The 23,611-nt window shown below is 45.0% G+C and overlaps 1 protein-coding gene across 8 annotated transcripts in view; it reads right to left on the bottom strand.

The window, feature by feature from the left end:
* Window positions 1-162: 162 nt before the first annotated feature.
* The window catches only part of map4k3a (mitogen-activated protein kinase kinase kinase kinase 3a), a 38,214-nt gene continuing 14,765 nt past the window's right edge, over window positions 163-23,611 (bottom strand). For 3 of the 8 annotated variants that reach the window (XM_061836155.1, XM_061836156.1, XM_061836157.1), the window contains exons 9-34: window positions 23,391-23,522; window positions 21,860-21,922; window positions 21,693-21,774; window positions 21,262-21,378; window positions 19,238-19,316; window positions 19,103-19,161; window positions 17,231-17,293; window positions 14,557-14,600; window positions 14,291-14,329; window positions 13,445-13,513; window positions 11,373-11,424; window positions 10,815-11,190; window positions 8,943-9,055; window positions 8,768-8,809; window positions 8,571-8,655; window positions 8,031-8,110; window positions 7,860-7,920; window positions 7,651-7,768; window positions 7,149-7,207; window positions 6,889-6,992; window positions 6,592-6,769; window positions 5,644-5,712; window positions 5,436-5,528; window positions 5,273-5,343; window positions 5,129-5,184; window positions 163-3,401 (exon numbers count right to left, since the gene is read on the bottom strand). In XM_061836155.1, the coding sequence (XP_061692139.1) occupies window positions 3,314-3,401; window positions 5,129-5,184; window positions 5,273-5,343; window positions 5,436-5,528; window positions 5,644-5,712; window positions 6,592-6,769; window positions 6,889-6,992; window positions 7,149-7,207; window positions 7,651-7,768; window positions 7,860-7,920; window positions 8,031-8,110; window positions 8,571-8,655; window positions 8,768-8,809; window positions 8,943-9,055; window positions 10,815-11,190; window positions 11,373-11,424; window positions 13,445-13,513; window positions 14,291-14,329; window positions 14,557-14,600; window positions 17,231-17,293; window positions 19,103-19,161; window positions 19,238-19,316; window positions 21,262-21,378; window positions 21,693-21,774; window positions 21,860-21,922; window positions 23,391-23,522 (2,392 nt within the window). In that variant the 3' untranslated portion in view covers window positions 163-3,313. The remainder of the gene's footprint in view (window positions 3,402-5,128; window positions 5,185-5,272; window positions 5,344-5,435; window positions 5,529-5,643; window positions 5,713-6,591; window positions 6,770-6,888; window positions 6,993-7,148; window positions 7,208-7,650; window positions 7,769-7,859; window positions 7,921-8,030; window positions 8,111-8,570; window positions 8,656-8,767; window positions 8,810-8,942; window positions 9,056-10,814; window positions 11,191-11,372; window positions 11,425-13,444; window positions 13,514-14,290; window positions 14,330-14,556; window positions 14,601-17,230; window positions 17,294-19,102; window positions 19,162-19,237; window positions 19,317-21,261; window positions 21,379-21,692; window positions 21,775-21,859; window positions 21,923-23,390; window positions 23,523-23,611) is intronic. The other 5 variants (XM_061836149.1, XM_061836154.1, XM_061836151.1 and 2 more) reach the window with 5 other exon arrangements.

Raw genomic sequence — 23,611 nt, 5'->3', positions numbered from 1 at the left:
GTGAGACTCTGTTACAAATAAACGGGACTTATTTCCCGACTTATGACTTTTTGTTTCAGTGCGAACAAACTAAATGAAACACGGAAGCGTCACATTCTTCTTATTTTTAATGAGTTAACCTCTCATCCTCATAAATCTTGTTACACTTCTCAAAACAAAATATAGGCAATTGTACAGTATGCAAAACAAACCCAATTTTATTTTACACTATGTACACAACGTGCCAATTGCATCGTGACAAAACAAACAAAAACGTGTGACATGAAAGAAAAAAACCTGACAGAACAGGAGAGAGTCCGGTTTTTAGTGTGTTTGTGTTAGTGTTCACATTAAATCTGCAAAAAGGATTCTTTTTTTTTTTTTTTTGGGTAACAGGAGATGGATTTCAAACATTTCAGTGGGACGCTGTCAAATGAATCGAAATTGCCGCAGCGTGCTTTCCACATAAAATGAGTCGCATCCACGTCAAGGCATCGGGAATATGAGACATTTTCAAAAAATTGGGGGATAATACTGGATGGAAAAAAAATGTAAAAAATTGCTGCGTCATTCTATGTGCGAGTCAAGTAACAGTTGCTTTTTTTGCGTGGAGAGGGGCGAATTGAAAAAAAAAAAAAAAACAAAAACAAAAAAAAAAAGACAGATTAATCGCTGATTACAATAATTGTTAGATGCAACCCGAGATCAAGAAGAGTCTTATGTTTTTGTTCTTACATAAAATATATGAATCCATTTGAAGGTGGGGAAGTTTTGAAAAGGAAAACCGTCTGCGACTGGTTTCCACCTTGTAGTTCAACTACAATGGGAAAACAATGTGCTGACACAGCCGGAAAGGGGCAATCCCCCCCTCCAACCCCCCCGACAAGTCAAGGATGATCACGTTAATCATGTCAAAAATAATCGAGACGATCGCCAGAACACAACTACGGAGATTCTGACTGGCCGCCGTGAAGCAGAACCTCAAGACGCAACCGTTAACGTGTGACCGCACCGTAGATGGCGAGCAGGTTCCGACTGAAGCAGAATCTGAAGGCACAGCCACAACATGACGTCGACCGGGTTTCCACAAAGGCAACAAACTCCTCAAGAGGCGAAGCTGTCGACCCGCGTTCGACCCAAAGCGATCCTCAAGACGCAGCGCTGACACCCGACTCCCCCCCAACTAAAGGGGACAATCCTTCAGAACCGGCCCAATGGGATCGCGCCTCAGCGGAGGACGACAGACTGCAACTCGTTTGCTTTTTGTTTAACCTTTTAAGGCAGCTGAGAAGAACATTTTCTCATGTACAACGCCGACCGACCTGGAGGAAATTTAGGGGCTCGGCATCTTGCCCGTGGACACTCCCACGGCAGTCGGAGTCAGGGGTTCGAACCACAGACACAAGACAGTCAGCCGACTTGTGCCACAATCGATTGCGTAGGACCGCAACAGTTGGCTAAACAATCGTTTAGAGGTCCCACTGTCCAAATTCTTCAATTTCAGCCTTCCCACAGATTTCTGCAGTCCCGACTGAATTCAAATAAAGCATTTGCAAACACGTTTTTAGCTTAGAAAAACAGCATTTTTGCTCATTTTCATAATCATTACTCATCATCATTCGTGTTATGTCCATTCTTTTGTCAATTTGGAACAAAGAATGGACATAACTTTTTTTTTTTATATTGGATTCATCAATTAATCAAAAGAAAAAAAAAAAGGTCAGCCTCAGTTTTAGAGTAATTTGGACGCTTCCTACATGGGGCCTGCTTCAGAATTTCAAAAACTTGGAAGAAAATATTTGCACGTGCCGACAGCATAGAGAAGCTTCGCAAGACTTGTGGGGAGGCCAAACGGGTTTCTGAAGTACCGAAGGCAAAACCGTTGGTGACGGCGCAGGGAGTGGACGCGTTTAAAGCATATTTCGAACGTGGCGTCTTGGGCAAGTAAGAAAAATGATTGCTTAAATGTGTCAAAAAGCCATCGTTGAAAATTGCCCACCGCTTGAAAACCCGCCGGACAAACTGGTTGGACAGAGTGGGATCGGATTGAAAAGTCCATTGCACGCGCTTCTCAGGCGTCCGTCGTATGTTCCAAATGTGGGCGTTGCCGACTTCCTACGGTCGGAATATTTGTGGATACGCTACAGAGAATATCGCGCACTTTCAGAGGCCACGACCCAGCGGGATAAAATCTAAAAACTATGGGTCCCTTGCAAATCTCCAGAAAGAAAACTGTTGAGCTGAAATGTCTCATGACTGCAGCAATTAAGTAGACTGCTCAAATTCAACTTTTCCGCTTTTGCAAATTGCGCCGCTCGGACTTTCAAAGAGATCCTGGCGGCCTACTTAAAAACTCGGCAACCATTGTTGCTTTTCATTTATGGTTTTGTTTCAGTGAAAGAGAACATTTACATGTGTGATGCAGAAAAAAAAAAAACTTAAAATGAGCTAACGTTTGTGTTGCTCGTTAAGGACAAGATGTGTGTACAGACTGACATTGATAATCCACATTCACACGCAAAAGAGCACATTTCTTTCACAAACAACTTTTTCTCTGTGCAAATGTTTAACACCAGTGGTTCAAATAAAAACAAAAGTAAAAAGAAGCCTTATGATCAAAACTGCATAAAAAAAAGAGTTTAAAAAAAAAAAAAAATTAGGTGTGCAGAACGAACAAGTCATCAAACACGCGGAACGTCCACCCGAAACGGATCCGGCTCGGCTTCCTTGTCACGTGACCGGGGGACCGGGAAGTGAGCCGTCCCGCTTCCCATCGTCCGCCCTTTCGCCGTTTGTTTGTGCCGAGCAACTACACGCACGCCTAACTACACACGAGCAGTTTTAGTGTTCATATCTGTCCAAAAATACTACATTTATATGTACATCAATTAAATAGACATCAGTTAAGCACTTACGTGGCTGTTGTTGCTAAGCGGAGGCGGCCGCCGAAAGCAGTCTCCTTTTTTTCTTTTTTCTTTTTTTTTTAAAACAAAAACAGACAAACCAGGAAAGTCTTCGTCCTGTTGGCGGATTAACGTCATGCCACAATAAATAAAAGTGTGTGTGTGTGTGTTGGTAAGGAGGGTCTCTGTGCAAGATGGCCGCAGTAGTAGCACAACGTGTACGACTAAGTAGTACAAGTGGTGTGGAGGTCCCACCTCCGGGGAGGGCGTCACGAGCGGGATCGTTACTTACATTGTATTCTGCCCTCGAACGCACCACGGAGCCTCGTCGACACTGTGGTAGGGAGGTGCGGGGGTGGGGGGGCAGCACACTCCCCTTTGCTAGTTGCTAGGCTCTTAATGCGGATTGTTAGCACGTACGTGTGCGTGTGTCAGTAGCTGTTTTCGTGGCCCGCCAGGATGTAGAGGTTGCTGTGGGCTGTCGGGTTGTCGGTCGGACGGCTCTCCAGCACCACCACCCTGGAAACAACGTATTATCACGTCATATTGACAGCAAAATGAGATTCATGGAGGAGGAAAAAGCCCGCTGCTCACACAGGACATCAGATCATCGCAGTACAAAGAATATTAGGCTATGTCCATAAATTCTCAGGTATGTTTTATGCACCAATTTGATACCCACTACAAGAAATGGTAGGTAGAAAAAAAACAAACAAACAATGGACATGGCTTAAGTTTCTTTTTTCCAATCACTTTGGGAAGAAATGCTGACATCAAACAATGACAATGAACGATGAGCGTGCAGACACCAAAATAAAACTTGATTCATTTTTTTGTCAAGCTGCTGATCTACTCACAATGGACCTTTCCGAACTGTCAATCACTCGTACAATAATAGCCAATCAGATAGCCGCGTTGTCTTGACACGCCCGTGCCGCCGTGTTGTCCCACAAGCAATGCTGGTTGTCAGGTAGCGTGCGCTTGGAAAAGCGAACGCTACCGAGAAAATGGTCCTCGGATGCGCTCGGGGGACGTGCAATTCTGATGAAAGATATCCTGCTAGCTTACAAGGGGCCCACCCGGTTGATTCATTTCCCAAACTCTAAAACACACGTCGACTAAGTGTCTACGCCGGATAAAGGCTTGCGGAAGAGCGCACCTATAACTAAAGGTGGACAATATCAACAAGCACAAGGCTGTACATTCCAAAATAAGAGAGGGAGAAGTATCTTCTCGGAGTTTGATTTCATTATTATTATTGCTTTATACATTGCAGGAGAACGACTTTCACTTTGTGACCCGCTGAATGAAGTGTGTCACGTTTTATGCCGAAGAGTCGGGTTAGAGATATGTAAATGCGCGATTTCACGCAAGAGAAATGTACATTTGACTATTTGCATCGCATCGGACTTTTAAGACAGAGCACTGGGCCGGTTCCACTACGACCCAAGTCAAACTTTTTCATCTGACTACGATACGGACCGAGTTCATCGCCATCGTTTAAATGGACTTGTAGAAAATCGAACCTAACTCACTTCTAAAGACTCCGACGATATTACTGGTGATCTTTCCAAGTAAAAAGCACTCAACCTGCTTTACATGCGCAGCACGATTCCACTAAGTCATCCTGTTAGATTTCAATAGGAAGTTTGTGAGGCGTCAAACTTTTTGGCGTCGATCGGCAACGTTTCGCTCTAACTCTGACATTGCGTCTTGCTCCGTCCAAAATCTTAAATTCCGTGTACATATCCTTGAGACTACTCTGTAGAACTTTCTTGGATGAGTCTGATGCATTTGGCAAAAAAAAAAAAAACATACTGGCAATATTATCTGGAATACGCGGCAGAGAATTGACTTCAAACTTGTTCTGTTCAGTCGCCATTTTGGAAGCTTGTGGGACATGGCAACTGTAGCTAAGGGGGCGGAGCTTAAGATCACCAGTCGGAAAGGTTCATACTGGTGCAGAAAAATCATCAAGAAATGCTGTGATGACCAATTAAGACTTTGGTGTCTTCACTCTCATAAAGCGAGAAATCCCCCTGAAGCACACGCGTCCTCTTGAAAGAGTTGAAAATGTTCCACCGGGCCTCGAGAGTCGGCAGTACCTGGGCAGAGTGACGCCTCTGTCATGACGAACTCTGTGGCCGCCTCGTCTTTTGTGAGAAGGCATCGCACAAGTTAAATGCCTGATGGACGCTGTGTCTGTGTGTGAGTGTGTGTGTGTGCGTTTTCACTTGCACACCCACCTGTCTGATCCCAACAGTCTGAAGATACGCGTACTATCCGAGATCTCCTGCGTGATCTGAGGGATTGCACACAAATGAAAATGAAACAAACCTGAAGAATTAAAAAAAAAAAAAAACAGTCGTGAGACAAACACGGCGGCAGACCTCGTTGGTCTTGAAACTCCGCCCCTGCATGCCGTGCCTCCAGAAGGCCAGCACGCTATCTTGAAGACAAACTGGCAAGGAAAAGACCACAAAAAGTAACAATAATAATGAAGTACGGCTTCTGCTTGTCGATGTTTAATTGCACGCGGGTCTGGTTTCCTACCTGTGGACTCGATTTGGAAGTTGAAGGTGAGCTCGGCTGACAACTTCCTGCTGGATTTCAGTCGGCCCTGGAGGTTGACGATCTTGATACATCCTGAATGAGGGCCAAAAGCGGAGAGGAAAGGAAGTCAGAAGTTTGTTTTGGGTTTTTCTTTTTTTTTTCTTCCCCCCTCTTGGAGGCGCTCATCAGACCGAGGGCGCCGACTCACGGTCGAGGCAGACGAGGATGGTGTCCCTCTCCAGCTGCGTGACGTGGATCACGCACGTTTGTGGCGTATCTGCGGCGAGAACAAAAACAACACACCAGAAATCAACTGCCGAAGTAAGCAACAAACACAACAATTGAGCATAGTGACACACAACTGCCATAAATTCCCATTAGGAACACTGAAATATTTGGCTCAGAATTTCACCACTGTCGATAAATGACACATTCAAATTTAAACCCCTCTTTGATTTTGTTTAAATAAAAGACAACAGAAGTGGACATCATGGTGAAGTTGTCACCGATAAAAAAAAAAAAAAAAATCCAAAACTTTATCCTTCACAAAAAAAAAAAAAAAAAAAAAATCATTTCCTGAGGGAAAGCAAACAAGTGAGACAATGCGGTTGCACAAGTGCGCACACCCTCATAACTGGGGAGGTGCCGAGAACTAAACAATCCCATTCAAACTTCAACTCACCGACACATTGGCCACCATTTAAAGTGCCTCAGATGATCTGAAAATAAGACTACGACGTTCTGATTGGCTTTTCGGACATTCATTTAACGTTCTAGTGGAAGTCGCCAGGTTTTGTGGTTACGATGACTGCTATTTGGAACTGTTCCTAAATGCCTCCACCTCCATTAAGGCACCAGTCCAAATAGCAGAAAAAAAAACAATTATATACTGTTAATTCATTTTCAGGGGTCATTTTGGTCTCATGATGTCAAAACGTGAACTGGACTGTTTAAATAGCTTTTCCAAACTGAATTATTTCCGCCATGGATCAAACACCTGTCGAAAATTTTACCGTCCAGCTCCTTGTTAGCAAGTTGTGCAAAAAGTCATCAAACAGTGAACAGCAAGAGGAGGCCTGTTCATTGAAAAATGTCCAAAAAGCCACTTTGAGTTCAGCCTAAAGGCAGCAGAACTGTACTATTGAGCCTTTCTCACCCGTCTCTGTGAACCAGGAGGAGGTAGCGTTAGGGTTGGGGTTGACGGTGCCGAAGCGGACCACCTGGTTCAGCTCGCTGCCTTTGCTGACCGCCACGCAAATGAGAGGGTAGGTCTGCTCAGGAACCACCAACATCTCAAACACCTCCAGCGGGCACGGCAGGGGGAAGTCGATGGTCTAGTTTGACACACAACACACACACACAAAAAAAACATTTAAAGATGAGTTTTAATTAACAGACCGGACAAGTGAAGTTTAAAAAAACAAAAAAAAAATAAGGAAAATGCCAAAGGGACCTTGATGAGCATGAACTTTTGCATGGATTCTACCCACTCCAGCAGCATTACATGGGACTGGAAGGCCCCACAGAGGTACTTGTGGCCTGTGTACGGGTTGCGCACTGCACACAAAACAGCAAGAATGAAGAAACACGTCGCAATGCGCAGCCTTCACGATACAAAGAACGCTGCACTTTTAAAATATGAGCTGCACAACACAATCCATTGGAAGCATTCTTCCTAATTACTAATGACTTAAGAGTTATTAAAAGACTCACCCACGCAGCACTTTTGGCACCCTTTAGTGTCTGGAATTTTAGTGGAAACCGCAAACTTCCTGGAACAAATAAAAATAGTGCAACTTAAGTGGCATAGTTAATGAATTACAAAGTTAGATCTTTTAACAACACTCCCACCCCCCCAAAAAAACAAAGAAATCTAGTTCATTTCTTTAATTGTTAACATACAGCGCAGCGTTTCCACAATCAAATGGTTTGGACCTCAAGTTTGATTAAAAAAAAAAAAAAAAATGGAACAAAACGTCAAATGAAAATCCAAAAGTCCCGCAAAAATGAGACTTAAGAGGTAAATATTGAACTTTTTGTCAAACGTGGTCAACAATGATGCGAACTGAATCAAGCGACGGGATGGACGACAGGCTGACGGCTTTTTCTGGGCGTGCCGTCACACCATCGACCAAAACGCATCGAGCGCCCGTGTCTGACCCCTCAAAGGATTTACAGGAACATGAATTCAAAATCAGAAGACTGAACTCCTTGCCTGGGTATCATCTTATCGGGCAGCTTGTGTGTGGGAATGGCGACTGGTAACTTCTGCAGCTGTCTGGCCTGGTCAAAAAGTCCCGGCAAGCCGTGCGAGTACAGCTGGGAGGCTTTTCCTGCAGATGCCGAGGCACAAAGTACCGACGTTGAGTCATTTGTCAGTCTTGCGGTAACAAACTCCCCTGTGAGAAATGTCAAATGACTCACCGGATACCGACAGAAGATTATTATTCATGACGTACAACCACGTGCACCGACGAGGGAAGAGCTACGCAGACGGACGGGGAGCAGCGAAAGTTGTTGTTGTTGTTTCAAATGCAAAAGTATTTAAAAGACACACATGGATGCGCTGCACCAGCAGGAGGCGCAACAACTCACCTGTTCCATTGTGGTCTCGTGCAGCTCATTCAGGTTGAGTGTGTAAATTCCCTCTTCGGCGCCAAATATCAAGTATTGATCTGGAAAAAGAACAACACAAGCTCAGGAGTGGAGTGTATGAAATGCCGTTTTCACAATTGAAAATGATTTTTCCTGTCTTTGTGGGCACCGTCTTTGGCCCAGGTCGCGCGCCCCGCCCATCGAGGGTCTACTCGGCGTCGCTTCCGCAGTTCGCGGGCGAAGTTGACCATCGCTTATTTGCGTGAAACGGGCCGTCCCCCTCAAAACAGGCCAAGTATTAATTGAGCACGTCTTTATTTTCAGTGTAAGACACCTAGCAACTGTCCATAATTAATTGGATCCATTTATAGAACCGTATATGAATAATACTACCGAGCAATCAAATGTACAGTAATTTCATTATAATTTTTGTTTATCCGTTTAAATCAGCAATCAAATCAAATCAAATGGTGAGGTTGGTGGTGGTGGTGGTGGGATGACGTGGGGTGGGGTGGGGTGGGGGTCCTTTTTATTTGTTACCTCTGGTGTCTGGGTTGATCCAGGACGTGGCGCAGTGGATCTTGAGGGGGCAGCCATTGAACACTTTGGAGAAACAAGCACCCATCTGCAAAGAGAGCCCCACGAAGGAGGAGGAGGAGTCATAAAAACAAACAAAACAACAAAAAGAAAAAACAATTCTTCATCCGTGAGCCGCACAAGTTTAAAGAGACACTTACATGGACTTTGGGCGTAGGTGGAAGCCCGTTGCTACTTGGCATCTAATCCACACACAAAGGTTTTAAAGAAAAGTCAAGATGTGGTCGTCCTATTAGATGACTTTTTATAAGTTCTCTGAGACCCGTGACGGTCGACCCCCCCCCCCCCCCCATCCCGGCCGGTTGGACTGCTTACCGGAACGTCCTTCTTGTCCTTCCGTATGGGGACGCTAGGTGGCATGGTGGACTGTTGTCTGTCGGCGGGACCGCTGCGCTGCTCGCCGTTATGTGAGGAGTTGAGGCCGTTCCCTGCAGAAATGCGACACGCACAAAAGGTCAGTTGGAGGGAAGCCGAAGGAGAACCTGCAAATATTGGACTCACGGGACTGACGACATAGAGGAGAGTGAAATTTGACTACAAGGCGGGGGGAGGGATGGTGGGAGGGAGGGAAGAGGGGGACCGGCTCGCATGATAAATGCGGCCGTGACTTCATCTTCGCTTCAATTTCCCTATGACAAGAATTTCTCTCCTCTTCCTTCGTCCTCACTGGAGGGGGCTAGTAGGCCGCCGTTAAATGATTGACAGCGCTCAGCAACCAATCAGCTGTTTAACAATTAGTGTCAGGACACAGATAGCAATAAGCTGATGGGTAAAAAAAAAAAAACAACAAAAAGAAAAAAAAAAACATTACAAACATGGGCTGTGTTCGGATTCATTCATCTCATTCTCACTCATTTTGATATAGTGGACTATGTAGTCGTTCACACATCATTCAAATGAAAATTGTTTTGGGACACTCACAAGGTGGCCCGTTTATTTGTGTCATGACGTTGGCACGAGTGCAACGTACCGGATCAATGTCAGCTGTTGAACATGCCATAATAAATTCCAGACAAATAGAATACAATATTGTTGAATGATGAGCGTATTTTACAAAATATATCCAAAGAAAGTGTTGTGGTTTTCGTTTTCCAATGCATCACAGGATATATTGGTTTTCCGCTGACCATCGCTTGCTCACTTCTATAAATAAGATTTGATGTGGGATACGTTGAGGGCACCACGCAGGCGATAAAGACAGGGACGGGAATTTTGCCACTCTGATTCCATTATTGATACTGCTTGTTGATCTGATTCCTTATCGATTCTTCATGGCTGAGGAGATAAGTAATATTAGTGGGCTTGATATCTTTGGCTTCAATTTTTGACAGAAGATAGAGCCCGTTGAATATGCATTCCACATGTGTCACGTATCCTTAGGACAAAAAGGAAAGGAAATCAGTTCAACTTCTCACAGTATGCCAAGTTGTTTGTAAGGTATGCACTTTTTGCATGCCTTGGAAAATCCATTCTGAGAGGTCCACAGAAAACTCACCAGCAGCCGAGGCCCTCCCTGGTAAGCCCCCCAAAGGTCTCTTTTATCATCAAGCGTGCGGCTATCCTGCACGCAGTTGGCCTTCATACTCGAGTGCAACTCACTCAATAAACTCGGCAAATGTGCTGCAGTTTTTCTTCAAGCTAGTGGCGGTCGCTCCGGCTACTATTGGCCAGGACGGCAGAGGGTGGAGTTTCCTAAGCACTTTTTGGTTATTTCCGACAGCCGTAAGGAGGACCAAAGCAACGACGACGGCGACCGTGGAATAAAGTCTGCTTGAAGAAATGGACCTAAACGACCAGATTTGATTAACTATGCTGCAAAATCAATAAAGCCGGTCGCGTAGTTTTGTGGAGCCCGAGGGAACGGTGAGTATGTCATCACAGCAAGTGACGAGAACGGACCAATCACGAGAGAAAACCTCTGGCACTTGATGACGTGAGCGGAGGGCAATGGGGAGGTCACGCGATGCGAGGCAGCAGCAGTATAAAAGTCCCCTTAAGAGGACTCGCTAAACAGAACGGTCATGCTAGCAAACAATTCCAGTTCTTTTTCCGTTGGAGTAATTCCGAACACAGCCCAGGAGACGTTAAAAGTGTTGATATTAATGGTCTTATGGAACAGATAAATCAGTAGGCGAGGACAACCGGAGGGGCGGGGCAAAAGGCAGCTATCAAGCTACTGGCTCTTACTCTCGTCCTCATTCTCTTTCTCTTGCTCCTCTTTCACCTCCTTCAGCACCTCCCACGCCTCCTCCAGCTCCTCCTCTGTGTGAGGCGTGTGGAGCCACTCCCAGAAATGCCTAAAACTCCCATCATCCTCCGGGGCGGACGTGTCAGCGTCCGAGCGCTCGCTCGCGGTCTCGTTACCTAGGCTGCTGCGGCGGTGCGGCGGCAGCCTCGGCGGCGGCGGCCGCGGGGGTACGTTGGAGGCGGCCCTGGCGGGACTGGGCGCGTGCGGGGCCGGACAGCGCTTGATGGTCCCGCCTCCGCCGCCGCCGTCGTCCTCGCTGTGCGAATGGCTGTCGTCCTGCTTGGCCTGCGGCTGGGGCGAGCTGATGGACTTGGGCTGGGGGAGGGGACACAAAGCGTCACAGTGGACTTGAAAAAGGGGAACGGAACACAATCCAATCTGGAAGGCTGAATGTGACCATGTCAGCACCCAACTTTTGTTTACCTTTAAAGATGTATTATTTTCCCCGACATGATTGGCTTTATTGGAACCGTTTTCAACAGAGGTGTGACCCTTACCTTGGGTGGAAGCGGGGGCGGGACCTTTGGCCTCAGGATAGTGTTCATCTTGCTACACAACGACAAGACGGAGAGAAAAGGACACTGACTTTGCATGACAGGACAGCTCACAATGGTGCGTCACCCTGGCTTTCACCACGACAGTTTTAACCCCTGAACTGGTTTAGACTACAAATGCAACAATGGAATTGGAATTTGGTGATTTATCATGACTCGATTAAAGGGGACATACTGTGGCACATTGACTGTTTAATTGCTTGTACACAAACAGTCGTGCCTCTTGACTGCATTCCCACCCAAATGTGGAATCAACTGTGAAACTACACAAGCAAGAACATTTGCTAGCCACGTTGCAACAGACGACGCGGAAGCACCGCCATGTCGGAGCCAAAGTGTCCGCAGAGCTGTAGCGTCAGCACAGATTAGCATTAGCCAGCAGTGTTATTAATAAGCGTCAAAGTCCAACGTTCAAAGGACGGATTTGCTTTTCGAAGATGTGTCTTCTGCAGGCACCACATTCATGGATGAGCAGATTAATTGACAAAGGGCAATAGGGTGGATCGATGAAGTGCTGCCCCGTGAGTGAAAATTATTAGACATTTGCCCTGCTCATCTTCATCAGAATCTGAATCAGCTCTAACGGTCGAGTATGTAACAACACGAGGCAGTGCCGGTGCCGCTCCGGTAAGACATTCGTGCTGAGTACCGAGAAGAAGAACAAACTAACAAGAATGGAGAAGAAGAGACATTCAATCAATACGGAACTATTTCTTCGAGGGTGTCACAGTTGTGCCAAGATGTCACAAAATAGCAGAATTTCATGACTTAATTGCAAGAGAGAAAATACTGTTTGAAAGCCTGGGGGCTACTTTGGGGGCTTGCCTTTCTCTTTTGACTTGCTGAAGGGCAAGAAAACGTCCGCAGAGTCATAATTCCCAAGCCCCTGTTCCACAAACCTTCTAACTCACACTCTCATGACAAGATGTCAAGGCTCTCAAATCTGTTACTCTTTGTGTGTTTTAACCGTGTTGTCAGAGAACGTTGATTAGGACCGCTGATTTTTTCTTCTTCTTCCCCAAACGCATGTCTCCTTTAATGATGAAATGATAACGGTGTCTTGGCTACACACAAAACGCACGCGACGCAAGCAAGCCGGTGTGAAGTCTGTCGTGGAATTGTAGTGCCGACACTGAAAATTCCCCCATAGGGAGGTGCAACCGAGCCAATTTGGAGGCGCCGTTATCTCGCCATCGGCACTAAAATGACAGATTGACTCCACTCTGCCTCCTTAGTGTAACTAATTTGTTAATGATGACTGATGACTGATATGTGCACACAAATGAGAATGGACTGCAGCTGGATAATGAATCCAAAACGGAAATGAGCGCAAGCACGTTGCCTCCCCCCGTGCCATCAGGACATTAATTCGCTCATTTTCTGTCCATAAAAGAGTTATTATCCAGCTCCGGGAAAAGACACAAAGCTAAGGAGAGAAAACTAAATCGTTTCCTCCTTTGCTTTTACACAGTGAGGGAAGACACCTTGTGTCAATAAACACTTGAAAAAGATGCAGCGAGCAGCATGCGAGCAATAAGACGAAAGCACACAGATGGCAGTTGGAAAAAGGGAAAAAGCAGCACCAAAGTTCACTTATGCATCCAAGCTACTCGGACTGAACCTTAACTGGAACCCAGTCACACTCATTTTTAGTTTATCAGATGAGAATCCTCTTAGGGTCATTTGTGCCATTTTATATTAAAAATATGTGGTATGATAAAAAAACAATACATTAGAAAAGCAGCAAAACCTTTTAAGTTTTAAGGTTTGGGGAAATTGTTAGTTAGCTGTCAAGATGCACACACACAAAACACGGGCATGATGGTGCGGTGTTGTTGCACAAAGATGCGTGGATGAAACTGTAGCACAAAACGGGAAGCCTCCCCCACCCCCCCATTCCTCCGCTCCTCACCCTTGTTTTGATGCGGGCAAGGGAGGGAAATGAGGACGGACAGGCCTCCCGTTCTACAACTGCAATGGGGGGTGGGGTGGGGTGGGGTGGGGCTGGGACTTACTGAGCGTGAGTTTCATCATCATCTGCACCATCATCATCCTCATCATCCCCTAAGTGTGCCACATGGCCCCTGGGAGCGGAGGTGCAGAGAGGAGGGGAGAATTTCGGGGATTACAGGCGGGAGAAAGGATGCGAGCAAAAGGTGAGAGGAGATAACAGGAGGTGGAGGAAGATAAGGAAGAAAGGGAAGGGAAGGGAAGGGAAGGGGTGGGATGGGATTAGAGCTGTGTGAAGCTTTGTCCACAAACAAAACACTAACCCTCCAAACAAATTCTTCAGAACAGAACAATGGGACAAAAGTGAAGCTTCATTTCCTGTACTGTATTGTCAAAAAAGTTGGAAAATGTAACTCCAAAACCACTGAAGAACACCTCATCAACACACTTAAAAGGTCCTCAAGCTCGTATCGGCTCGAAATGTGAAATCCCAACATCATTAACAGCAAGATGACACCAACCCGTGATTACTGACGGAATCCAGAATGCATGTATTGCGACAGATTGCCACAAAGGAAACGAAGCGAGAAAAAGAAGAGTGTAATTGCTAGACCCCCCGCTGTGGAGTTCGGAAAAAAAACTACAAACGTGCTTATGTGTCATGTGAGTGAGTGTCTGTGTGTAAGCCATGCCCAGCGGGAAAGTGGCTGAAAAGCGCAACCGTTCGACTTGAGACCAAGCGCCAGGCGAAAACCCGGCAGAGTGCAAAACGGTGACCAAACGTTAGTGGCGTGTGATCAGAACCGATTAGTCGCGGGTTAACGGTGACTGGCGGATGTGGTTGCGTTAGACCAACAGCAAAACCAACAAAATCAAAAGTGAGAGCAGGAGGAGGAGGAGGTCGGACTCACCTCTGCTGCAGCTCCTCCTCCACCGATTTGAGAAGACTCCTGTTTAGTGACGAACACGTGGACAAAACATGATTATAAAGAGGGGACAAGCAGGAAAGTCAATCAAGATCTTAAGTCGCCTTGGCCAGTATCCGGCCTGCCCCAAGGCAGCAAATATGAATGCAAAGAGTCCTCTTTTTGCAATTATATTGACCAAAGTTGATGCGATTAAGAAACTTACACGGGAAGAATTTGGCACGAAAGGACAGAAAATGAGGAGAACTCACTTGTTTCCTCCGAGCAGACAGGGTGAATCGTGGCTATACTCCAACTGCAAGTCCAACGGGGGGAAAAAAATAAAAATAAAAATTGCATCAATATTCGGACGTCATATCCCAAATGAAAGGCAATGCACTTGAAGTTACGACGACAGTGACTACTCAATCCCTGTGGCCGAATGACGGCAGGGACGTCAACTACGGCAGCAAAAGTCCAATTTCATGACATGTTCAGGCACAGGGTGTCGTGGTTCACATTGTGGCCTTACAAAGGCGGCTGTCACGAGGCTCACCCAAAATGAAGAGAAGAACACTTGAAAATGGGCAAAACAATCTCGGATCTTGCTTATTTTTCCAGGGGTGATGGAAATTTGCATATCAATGAAGTCAGCGTTTCCCAGCTTTTACGAAGCCAAAGCACAAAGCACATAATTTACTTTCCAAAGATGTCAAGGCACCCCCCAAAAAATGATCACAAAACGTAATTACGTATACTTAGATAGTGATATCATTTCAGTTTACTGAAAACTATTAAGTGTGAATCCACGCCTGTTAAATGGAATTATTATTCTGTATAAATGGCAACAGGGAGCTAACGTAGGTTAAATTGTGCCTACTGCCACCTTCTGGAAGAGCCTTTCATTCTTCCGCCCGTCACTGGCATAAATAATTCTTAAGTGAATTGGATCGCTTCCTCGGGCACAGGGATTCAGTATCACTGCCTTACAAGGGACTTTGCAATTCCCCCCCCCCCCCAAAAAAAAAACCCACTTTGTTAAAACTGTCAATATAAACATGACAGTGGGACATTGGCAAAATGATGGGTCAAAAAAAAAAAAAAAAAAAAGTGCCAAATTTTGTACATCTATTCACATGATTAAGAACCAACCACACCCAAGGAAAATCAACCAATCAGATACAAGGTGCGACCGACGAGGTGTCAATCATTTGCTGTGCACTCCTTAGGCTTCGGGAACTTTGCAGAAATTATCGTGGGGGCTTGATGCCTTTTTGGGGATGTATTTGACTGATACAGAAAATAAAAAGCAGCATTCAGTATACTGTAAGAGAGTATAAATTACTTTTTGTATTCTTCACACTGCTTCTCCCCCGTTAGTTTCATCTGCTTGGGGAACCCTTTCTCCAATTGGCTAACAAGTTTTAGTTTCAAACATCCACCAATAAACTCATACGTGCTGGAATGCGAAGGGCTTTTCCCTACAAACTCGAATAATGCTAATTCAAGGTTATTACCGAAAAGAGCAGTGCAGGCAATAAAATAGTAATAGTTACGATAATAAACGATTCTTTTTTTGTGAATTTATTTGTCTTTGATGGCAGCAGCTTGTCACGTTGCTAGTAAGAAGGAACAGTAGTGACATCTAGTGGTCATGTTGCAATGTGGAATTCCCATTGCGAGTTTGCTTATGACCAACGTCTAGCAAATTTGTCACCACTCCCCATCGTGGTTAGCCATCAACATCGACCGCCGCTTTAAGAAACGATGTTTGGAATTTATTCGCGTATGTCTAGCATGACTAAAACATCACAAGGACGCCAAGCCAAAAAAGGAAAAAAAAAAAAAAAAATTACTCGGCGGCGAACGAATTGCAGCGGCGTTAGCACAAAAGCACGGTGGCTTCACGCTAACATTTCAACTTGTGGCCGGTGATGGCGTCCGTATCATCCCGCCATGGCGGTCCCAACAGAAGGCATTTCCTGCCAAGCTGGCTCAGATGTCCACTAATCGCACGTTATCCACAGTGACAGAAAAACAAATGTAATTATAAGCCGTCTGCACTCATCATTGTCTTCTGCGTGACCTAATGTGGTCGCCATGGTGACTGCGGCGGCCCGTTTGGCGCCACCCGAGCCGCTAAACCGTTGAGCGTTCCGGCGTGAATTCTACGGGCCGGACCTTTAATTTTCCTCCTCCGAAGTTTCTCGGCCGTCGAATGTGTAGGATTGAGCTGAACTTTGATGAGGCTGTCTAACAAAAACCGCCAAGTAAAGCCACAATGTGTAAGCAGCTGTGTGTCAGGGCGAGGGAGAAAACGACATTTGGAAAGCAAAAAAAGTGACAGTGAAACGTGGAGGAGGAGTGAAAAGAAAAAGACCAGAAGCCCAAGCCAGACACTTGCTTTCGTCATCTACCGTACGTGGAAAGGTTAGAAAGAGCAACCATACAAAAAGCAGCAGCGTACATTTAAAAAAAAAAAAAAAAAAAGGAATACCCAACCATCAGAAAAGGAAAAAAAAAATCTGTATTATTTATCCTCAAGTGTGCCCTGGAGCAAGGCATTGGACTATTCGGGGTATGTCACAGAGATGTAAACCATCTTTTTTTTTTGTGTATGTTTTGTCTGAGTGCATTCATGTGAAGGTGTGGGGGGGGGGGGGAATAGAAAAGCAACCCTTAATGAAGCTGGAAACAAAGAACAGAACGACAGACATGAGAGCAGAAGCGCAAGAGGACAACAATCGCCCAGTATGAACACAAATGGAAAGAAAAAGGCGATGACGAACGGCAGAAAAAGACAGAAGAGGGTTAGTGACGATGCCAGCAAATGATCCCCCCTCCCCCCAAAAAAAGAGAAAGGGTCAGAGGCTCAGGTGGGGAGAGAGGGAAAGAGAGAAAATGAAAGAGAGAGACAGAGAGACGAGAGACGAGAGAGAGTACTACCAGATTAGATCTCGCGGTATAGTAGAGCTCCTCAACACAGTCCAGATAGGGCTCAGAATCACACTGGTCAGCAAGACAAAGCGAGAGAGATCTCAAGTTAATACATCAACCTTGGACGATGGAGGGGACTTGGGGGTGAGGGGAGTGGGGGTCGGGGTCGGGGGGCATTGATGCAAGACAGAAGATGTATTGGACGGCAACGGGGAACAAAATGGATGGTGGCCAAAATGGGCTCTGGAGAGAGAGGATATAGACACAAAGGATATCACGAAATCTCCGACTATCCCTCATTTCCTCGTATAGTGGCGTTTATTAGGATTAGGAAATTTAGCAGGATAAAGTGCTGAACTTGGAGGGATTTCTTATCTATTGTCCCCACACATTCATAAGGCCACTTGGGCAAAACAACAAATGCAAAAAATTCGGTGATTAGGTGAAGCCTTTCAAGTGAAACTTCAGGATCAAACCAAAAATGCATGACAACACTGATACGTGAACTCAATTTGGCCTTCTCTAAACTTTTGAATGCACAACTTCCTTTTTTTTGGAACAATTTTTCTCTTCTCAAACAAAGAGCTGAGTAGCAAACTTCACAGCAGGTTTTTTTAACCCAGGAAAATTTCCAAGGATGTCCACTTTTAGGCCTTTCCGTGACTCCGCCAGTCTCTCTGTTGCAAAGACCCTGAACAGAAAATAGCTGCTGAGCTTTTTGGGACATCAGCACACTGGAAAAGTCATTCAAAGGAAGCGAAGTGCCAACCATATCCTTGGAAATTTATTGCACAATTCACGGCTTAAACACCTGCTGTGAATTTTAATATTCGCATTCTTGTTAGAGAGCAGACAGAAGTGCAAACAGTACTGAAACATTCAACAAGTTTGAAGGTTTTATAGATGCTGGAAGGAAATTCACTTGTCAAGGCCGAAGAGGCTCCAGCACTCCCGCGACCCTTACGAGGATAAGCGGCTTGGAAAATAGATGGATGGAAATTGCAATATATACTTCAATACACACCACTAATTGAGGAAATATACATTGCGTTCAAGCAACTTGAAAATATCACCATTCATCTTTCCACGTAATCCTGAATGGTGTGGACAAATCCTCCAGAGAGGGCGGCATTATGTATATCAATAAGGCAAAATGACAAAACACGACACTACGCTGCACGCTGAGGCCGTAGACTTCAGAACCACACGGTTCACCACCAGCAAAGATGGAGGACCGTGATGCATTCATTGGATCAGGTGGTAGAAAGGAATGTTACAACGAAGACCTTCAGCGGTCATTTCAAACTTATTTAAAAAAAAAAAAAAAAAAACAACAACAACAACAACAAAAAAAAACACACACACACACACAAGGTACTTTCCATGTGTGAAATGCCTGAGAAAAAAAATGCATAAAGAAATCTAAAAGACCAGAAGCAACGGAGATTGATGGTACGTGAAGCCAGTACCACCCGATGTCCAATTTCAAATCTTCCTCTTGGAGCTCCAGCAAAACGTTTGGACTCCCAACCACCAAAAATGTCTTGAAAAAGTTCACAAATCCAATTTCATCCCGAGAGTCCAATAGCCCAGAACTCCTCCAAGGCACATTCTGGAGCAGGGCCCAATTTTACACTTTCAACCCAAAAGAACATCAGAACCACTCCATGCTTCTTTAAGCTGCTAAACACATCACACGCTTATTAAATAGGAACCGACAGAGCGATATGATGCTGATCCTGCCGCATGAACAGCAGGAAGTGGAAGGGCTGGTTCGTTTGGGCTCGGTCTAAGACAGGTGAAGAGTGGCCAGGGTGGCCATGGTTGTGCAGGTGAAGTGACATAAATGCACGAACGCAAAGACATCTTGTCAAAACTCACCGGTTCGTGATGGGGCTCCGTCTCCTTCCTCAGCGGGGGGTCAAACTTCACCTGACCGACTGGAAAACGAGGACAAAAAGGTGGTCGTGAATTTAGCGTTGTGCGCGTCGCTTGTAAATTTCTACACGAACTCACAATTAATCTCAGAGAGCGTCTTTCCTTCTCGAGTGCTTCTGCTGGTGGAGCGAATGCGATGAGGGACGGACACCGGAGACTGTGACAAAAGAGATGCGCGCTGCTCAAAAACAACACTGAGGCGGTTTTGCAGGCCACTCGAGAAGATGACACAACGTCTAAAACTAAATCTGTTTGCTGGGGGGGTTGATGACCACGCAAAAAAAAAAAAAAAAAGCCAGCTGCGCCCACCAACAAAGTCAAATCAAATCAAACAAACACTCCCACCCGCCCGAGGTTTCCATCCGTTGACCCCGTGAGATGAAGCCCAGGATGACGAAGGGGCTCCATAGCCTCAAAATATCTTTTTAATATGGAATTTAAAAAAAAAAACGAGGGAAACAAAACACTTTCAAAAAATTTTATATTCAACCTAACATCATCGCTATGATGCTTTCGTTTATCTTTAAAAAAAAACAAACAAATGGCATCAGTCTCACAGTTCCTTCATAACACACCAAATTCACACCATGCTCGAAAAACATAAAAAGACAAATCAGCATTCCTTAAACAAAACATTTTTTAAAAATCTGAGCCAAGTCCTCCTCATAAATGACAATCTCCTGTACACATGAACACGGTTGATAATATTGACATTACTGATATGTACTTGACTTCAGATTTTGCACCAAAAGTATTTCAAGTTTAGATTTGTATCAGATCTGAGGCCCGAATTAATTGCTGGATGTATTCATCACGTAAAAGAAATAAATGCTGCATCTTACTTAGACGCATTCCAGAGAAAAAGTTCTAGTAATTTTTCATTAAAATACAGGCGGCATCTCAAGTAAGAACGCTGTAAAAATATATATATATATATATATACATATTAATTTCATCAAATGTTCTACTTTCTGAAGATGGTGAATTGGGGTTTTTGTTACGAGCTACTGTTAAAATGATTTCAAACAAAATTTGATGATGGCTAGTGAATCTGTATAATATAAATTTCACTTTTCGAACTGAACTACAATGAAGCTGCGCCATTGCTAAAATAAAAATATATACAAAAAAAATATTGGCGGCATCTTGCTAGCAACGACCTGTTGAAGTGAGTTGAGGAGCCTCATTTAGACAAAAGCAATCCTTTGTTGCCATCTTGTGGCATCTATAGCCAATTACAGCGCAGTATAGAAACCTTTTTTGGGGGCGTGGCATTATTTGTAGCAATACCACACGACTGCTGTGAATGCCATTTTTCATTGAGGTACACGTGTATATCGTCATTATTATCTGTTAAAATAAAAGAAAGCCAGAATGACGAACGTTCTAGGCAAGGTCACGGAGTTCCACGCCAACGTCAACTCAATGGCATCTACGCGTCAATACAAGTCACGCAGGCTTTGTTAAGACATCGCACATCACTGCAGACACCGCAGCCCGACGTGGTACCTTCCGACGGGCGGGAAAGCGGGGCGCACGCCGAGCGCCGGGGCTTACGGCTAGGAAGTGACCCCTGTACTTAAACTGTGGAGGAGGGAGAAGAGGGTAGAGGACGGTGGGAAGGCACACATGAACAGAAGAGAGGAGAGGAGAGGAAAGGTGAGAAAAAGGAGAGGAGGAAGCGCTGCAAGGTGGAGAAAAGAGGAGAAACATTTAGTGAGAGAGTGCAATGGAGGAGGAGGACGACGACCAGGAGGAGAGAGGTTAAGGCTGCTGAATTTGACAAATGGGGAACAGACGAGGGACAGTTTGGAGGGAAACCGAAAGAAGCAACTTCCAGCAAAAAGGAATCGTTACCAGGCAGCTTTTCACGGGGTGGAAAATATCCACTGAATTTCTGAGGAGTTGGGTTGCCACAAGAAGTTAACGGCAATTTCGCATCGACGACATCCATGCAAAAATAATACAATTCCCATTTAATTGGAAGCACAACTTCACTTCTATTGCGCTGAATGAATCCGCTCCCGTGGAAAGTTTACAACTTTCAAATTCCCAGAATTTTGCAATCCTACGTATGAATACAATAGAAGGTCAGAGGTTACCTCCGGTTCGGGGTCGTCGTCGTCAAAGTCGTTGTAGTTATTGTGGTCGGGGTTTTTGGCTCGGTCCAGCAGCTCTTTAGCCAGCGTCCTGCTCAGCGGCTGAGACACGAACGGGTGCTGCAAAGACAGGAAGCCGCGCAAAACAAAATGAAGTTTCGTTCGACAGCCATTCAAATTGACTGTCTGGACAAACAAGTGGATGTTGCTTGGAATTCTATTATTAGCACAGGAATTCCTGACTAATCCGAGTCAAAAAGTGAAATGCGCCGCACGTTTTCAGATGCATTCTGGCCTACCGCGTACTCGGGGGTGATTAAATGGGTAACAAAGCAGCAGGTAGGGGCCCTTTCATAGCTTATCTGCCTCCAGCTCAGTGGTAAAATATTAGGCGGGATCAACATGAAGTGCAGCGTCGAGCATTTTTAGCCCACCTGTAGCAGTTTCTCCGCTGTGGGCCTTTTCTTTGGGTTCTTCGTCAGGGCCACTTTGACAAAATGGTGAAAGTTGTCCGTCCTGCGGTTCACATTACAGAACGTACGGGACAAAATTGCTTGCGTGCATCTTCAGAGGATTTCTAAACTATTGAACAACAGCTTACCACTTGACCTTGTCTTTCAATTTGGGTGGCTGGAAATTGCTCTTGGTCATCAAGAAAAGAGCCCTGGGCATGGTGGACGCATAAACATCAAAAGGAGGGAAAGAATCATCACACATAATCGCGGATAGAAAGACTTAAGCTGCGGTGGCTTTGTGTCATGAAGATGTTCTTGTGTTCGTTACTCAAGGCATTGAAAACATTTATTAGTTTCAAATAAAACACGGCTTTCATTTCAGTGGCATCAATCGATGTTCACTGGACTGCAAGATGAGACACACACACACTCACACACACACACACACACACACACACCCACACACACACACAAACACACACACCCACACACACACACACACAAAAAGGTGAGCGCTTTTTTGTTTGAGGTTCTTTTCGCATGAGATCATTTGGGACAAAATGGGATTTGTCACCTGCTTGTATAACAGCTAGGTACAGGTGGTGCCTTGACAACAACAAAAAAAAAAAAAAGAAAAATTGTACGTACATAATTGTACATTACCATTCGTTAATTGTGCACCTTGGCCACAACTGCTCAGTAATATTTGTCGATAAAAATATTGCCTGAGACAAGTGCTACATCGTTTGTTAGCATTAAGATAGCAGAATTTCTTCAATTTAGCTGGCAGAATTTCCTAAACCAAAGCTATGCATCTTAATTTCCGGCCTACAAGCGCCGACGTTTTTCACACACTTTCAACCCTGCGGCTTATGCGGTGGTGCGGCTAATTTGTGCATTTTTTTCTAACGGCTGGCAGGGGGCACTCGAGCGGAAAAGGTAAGAGTGAGACTGGTGGAATATATGTGCAGAGGAAGTGACTTTTACCATTTTTTTTTTTTTTTTTTTTTAAATCGGCCCCATTAGCGCTGCGCTGGCGTGTTGTTGCTGTGTTACTGCCGTGTCTCAGTATTTTTACCGGTATGTTTTTGTTTTTTTTTAAACCGACTCTGTTAGCGCTGTGCTAGCGTGTTGCTACTGTGTAGCTGCCACGGCTGGTTTTTTTTTTTTGTTTTTTTTTTTTTTTCGCGCTACCGTGTTGTTCCTATGTTAAGCTAAGCTAAGGTATTAAAACTTTGAAAACTCTTTCTGTGTACCGTCTTTCTTTGTAGAGATCTCGTGTTTCAACGTGGGCACTTGCGGCTTTTACACAGGTGCGGCTTACGTATGTACCAAATGGTATGGATGGGTTTCCGATGACGTCGCCACAGTCCCAGGATTCCCTTTTTCTACGACGTCAGAACTCTTAAACCAATAAGATAAATTAACGATGGAAAAAAAACAAAAATTCACGCTTCACCTATCATCTGTGGTCTCTGACACACAAGATGGCGGGTGAGGCTTATAATCAGGTGCACTCTGTAGGCCAGAAATTACGGTAAGCCTGTAATTGTGTTTTGTTTGACTTCCATCGCAATTGTTTGCTCGCAAGGGAAAAAGCAAATCCAAAACAAAACCCGGTCAAGTGACAGTTTGTATCCTGAAAAAATACCGCTATGATAACCACCGCAGACGCACCTCATGGGATGCAGATCAAACATGGGCGGCTGCAGCTCGGCCAGCTCTATTGCGGTAATACCCACGGCCCAGATATCACACAGTTGGTTGTAACCTCCTTTCCTCTCCACGGCTGCCACCTCTGGAGCCATCCTGGGTGAAGAGAGGGAAACACCGTCCTATATTCATTAAGGTTTAAAAAAAACCAAGTGCTCTTTCATCAATCCAATTCTGTCACAATC

This window comes from Syngnathoides biaculeatus, chromosome 12 (genome assembly GCF_019802595.1).
Source record: "Syngnathoides biaculeatus isolate LvHL_M chromosome 12, ASM1980259v1, whole genome shotgun sequence".
Classification (NCBI taxonomy): Eukaryota; Metazoa; Chordata; class Actinopteri; order Syngnathiformes; family Syngnathidae; genus Syngnathoides; species Syngnathoides biaculeatus.
This window is presented reverse-complemented; position numbering and strand designations above follow the sequence as displayed.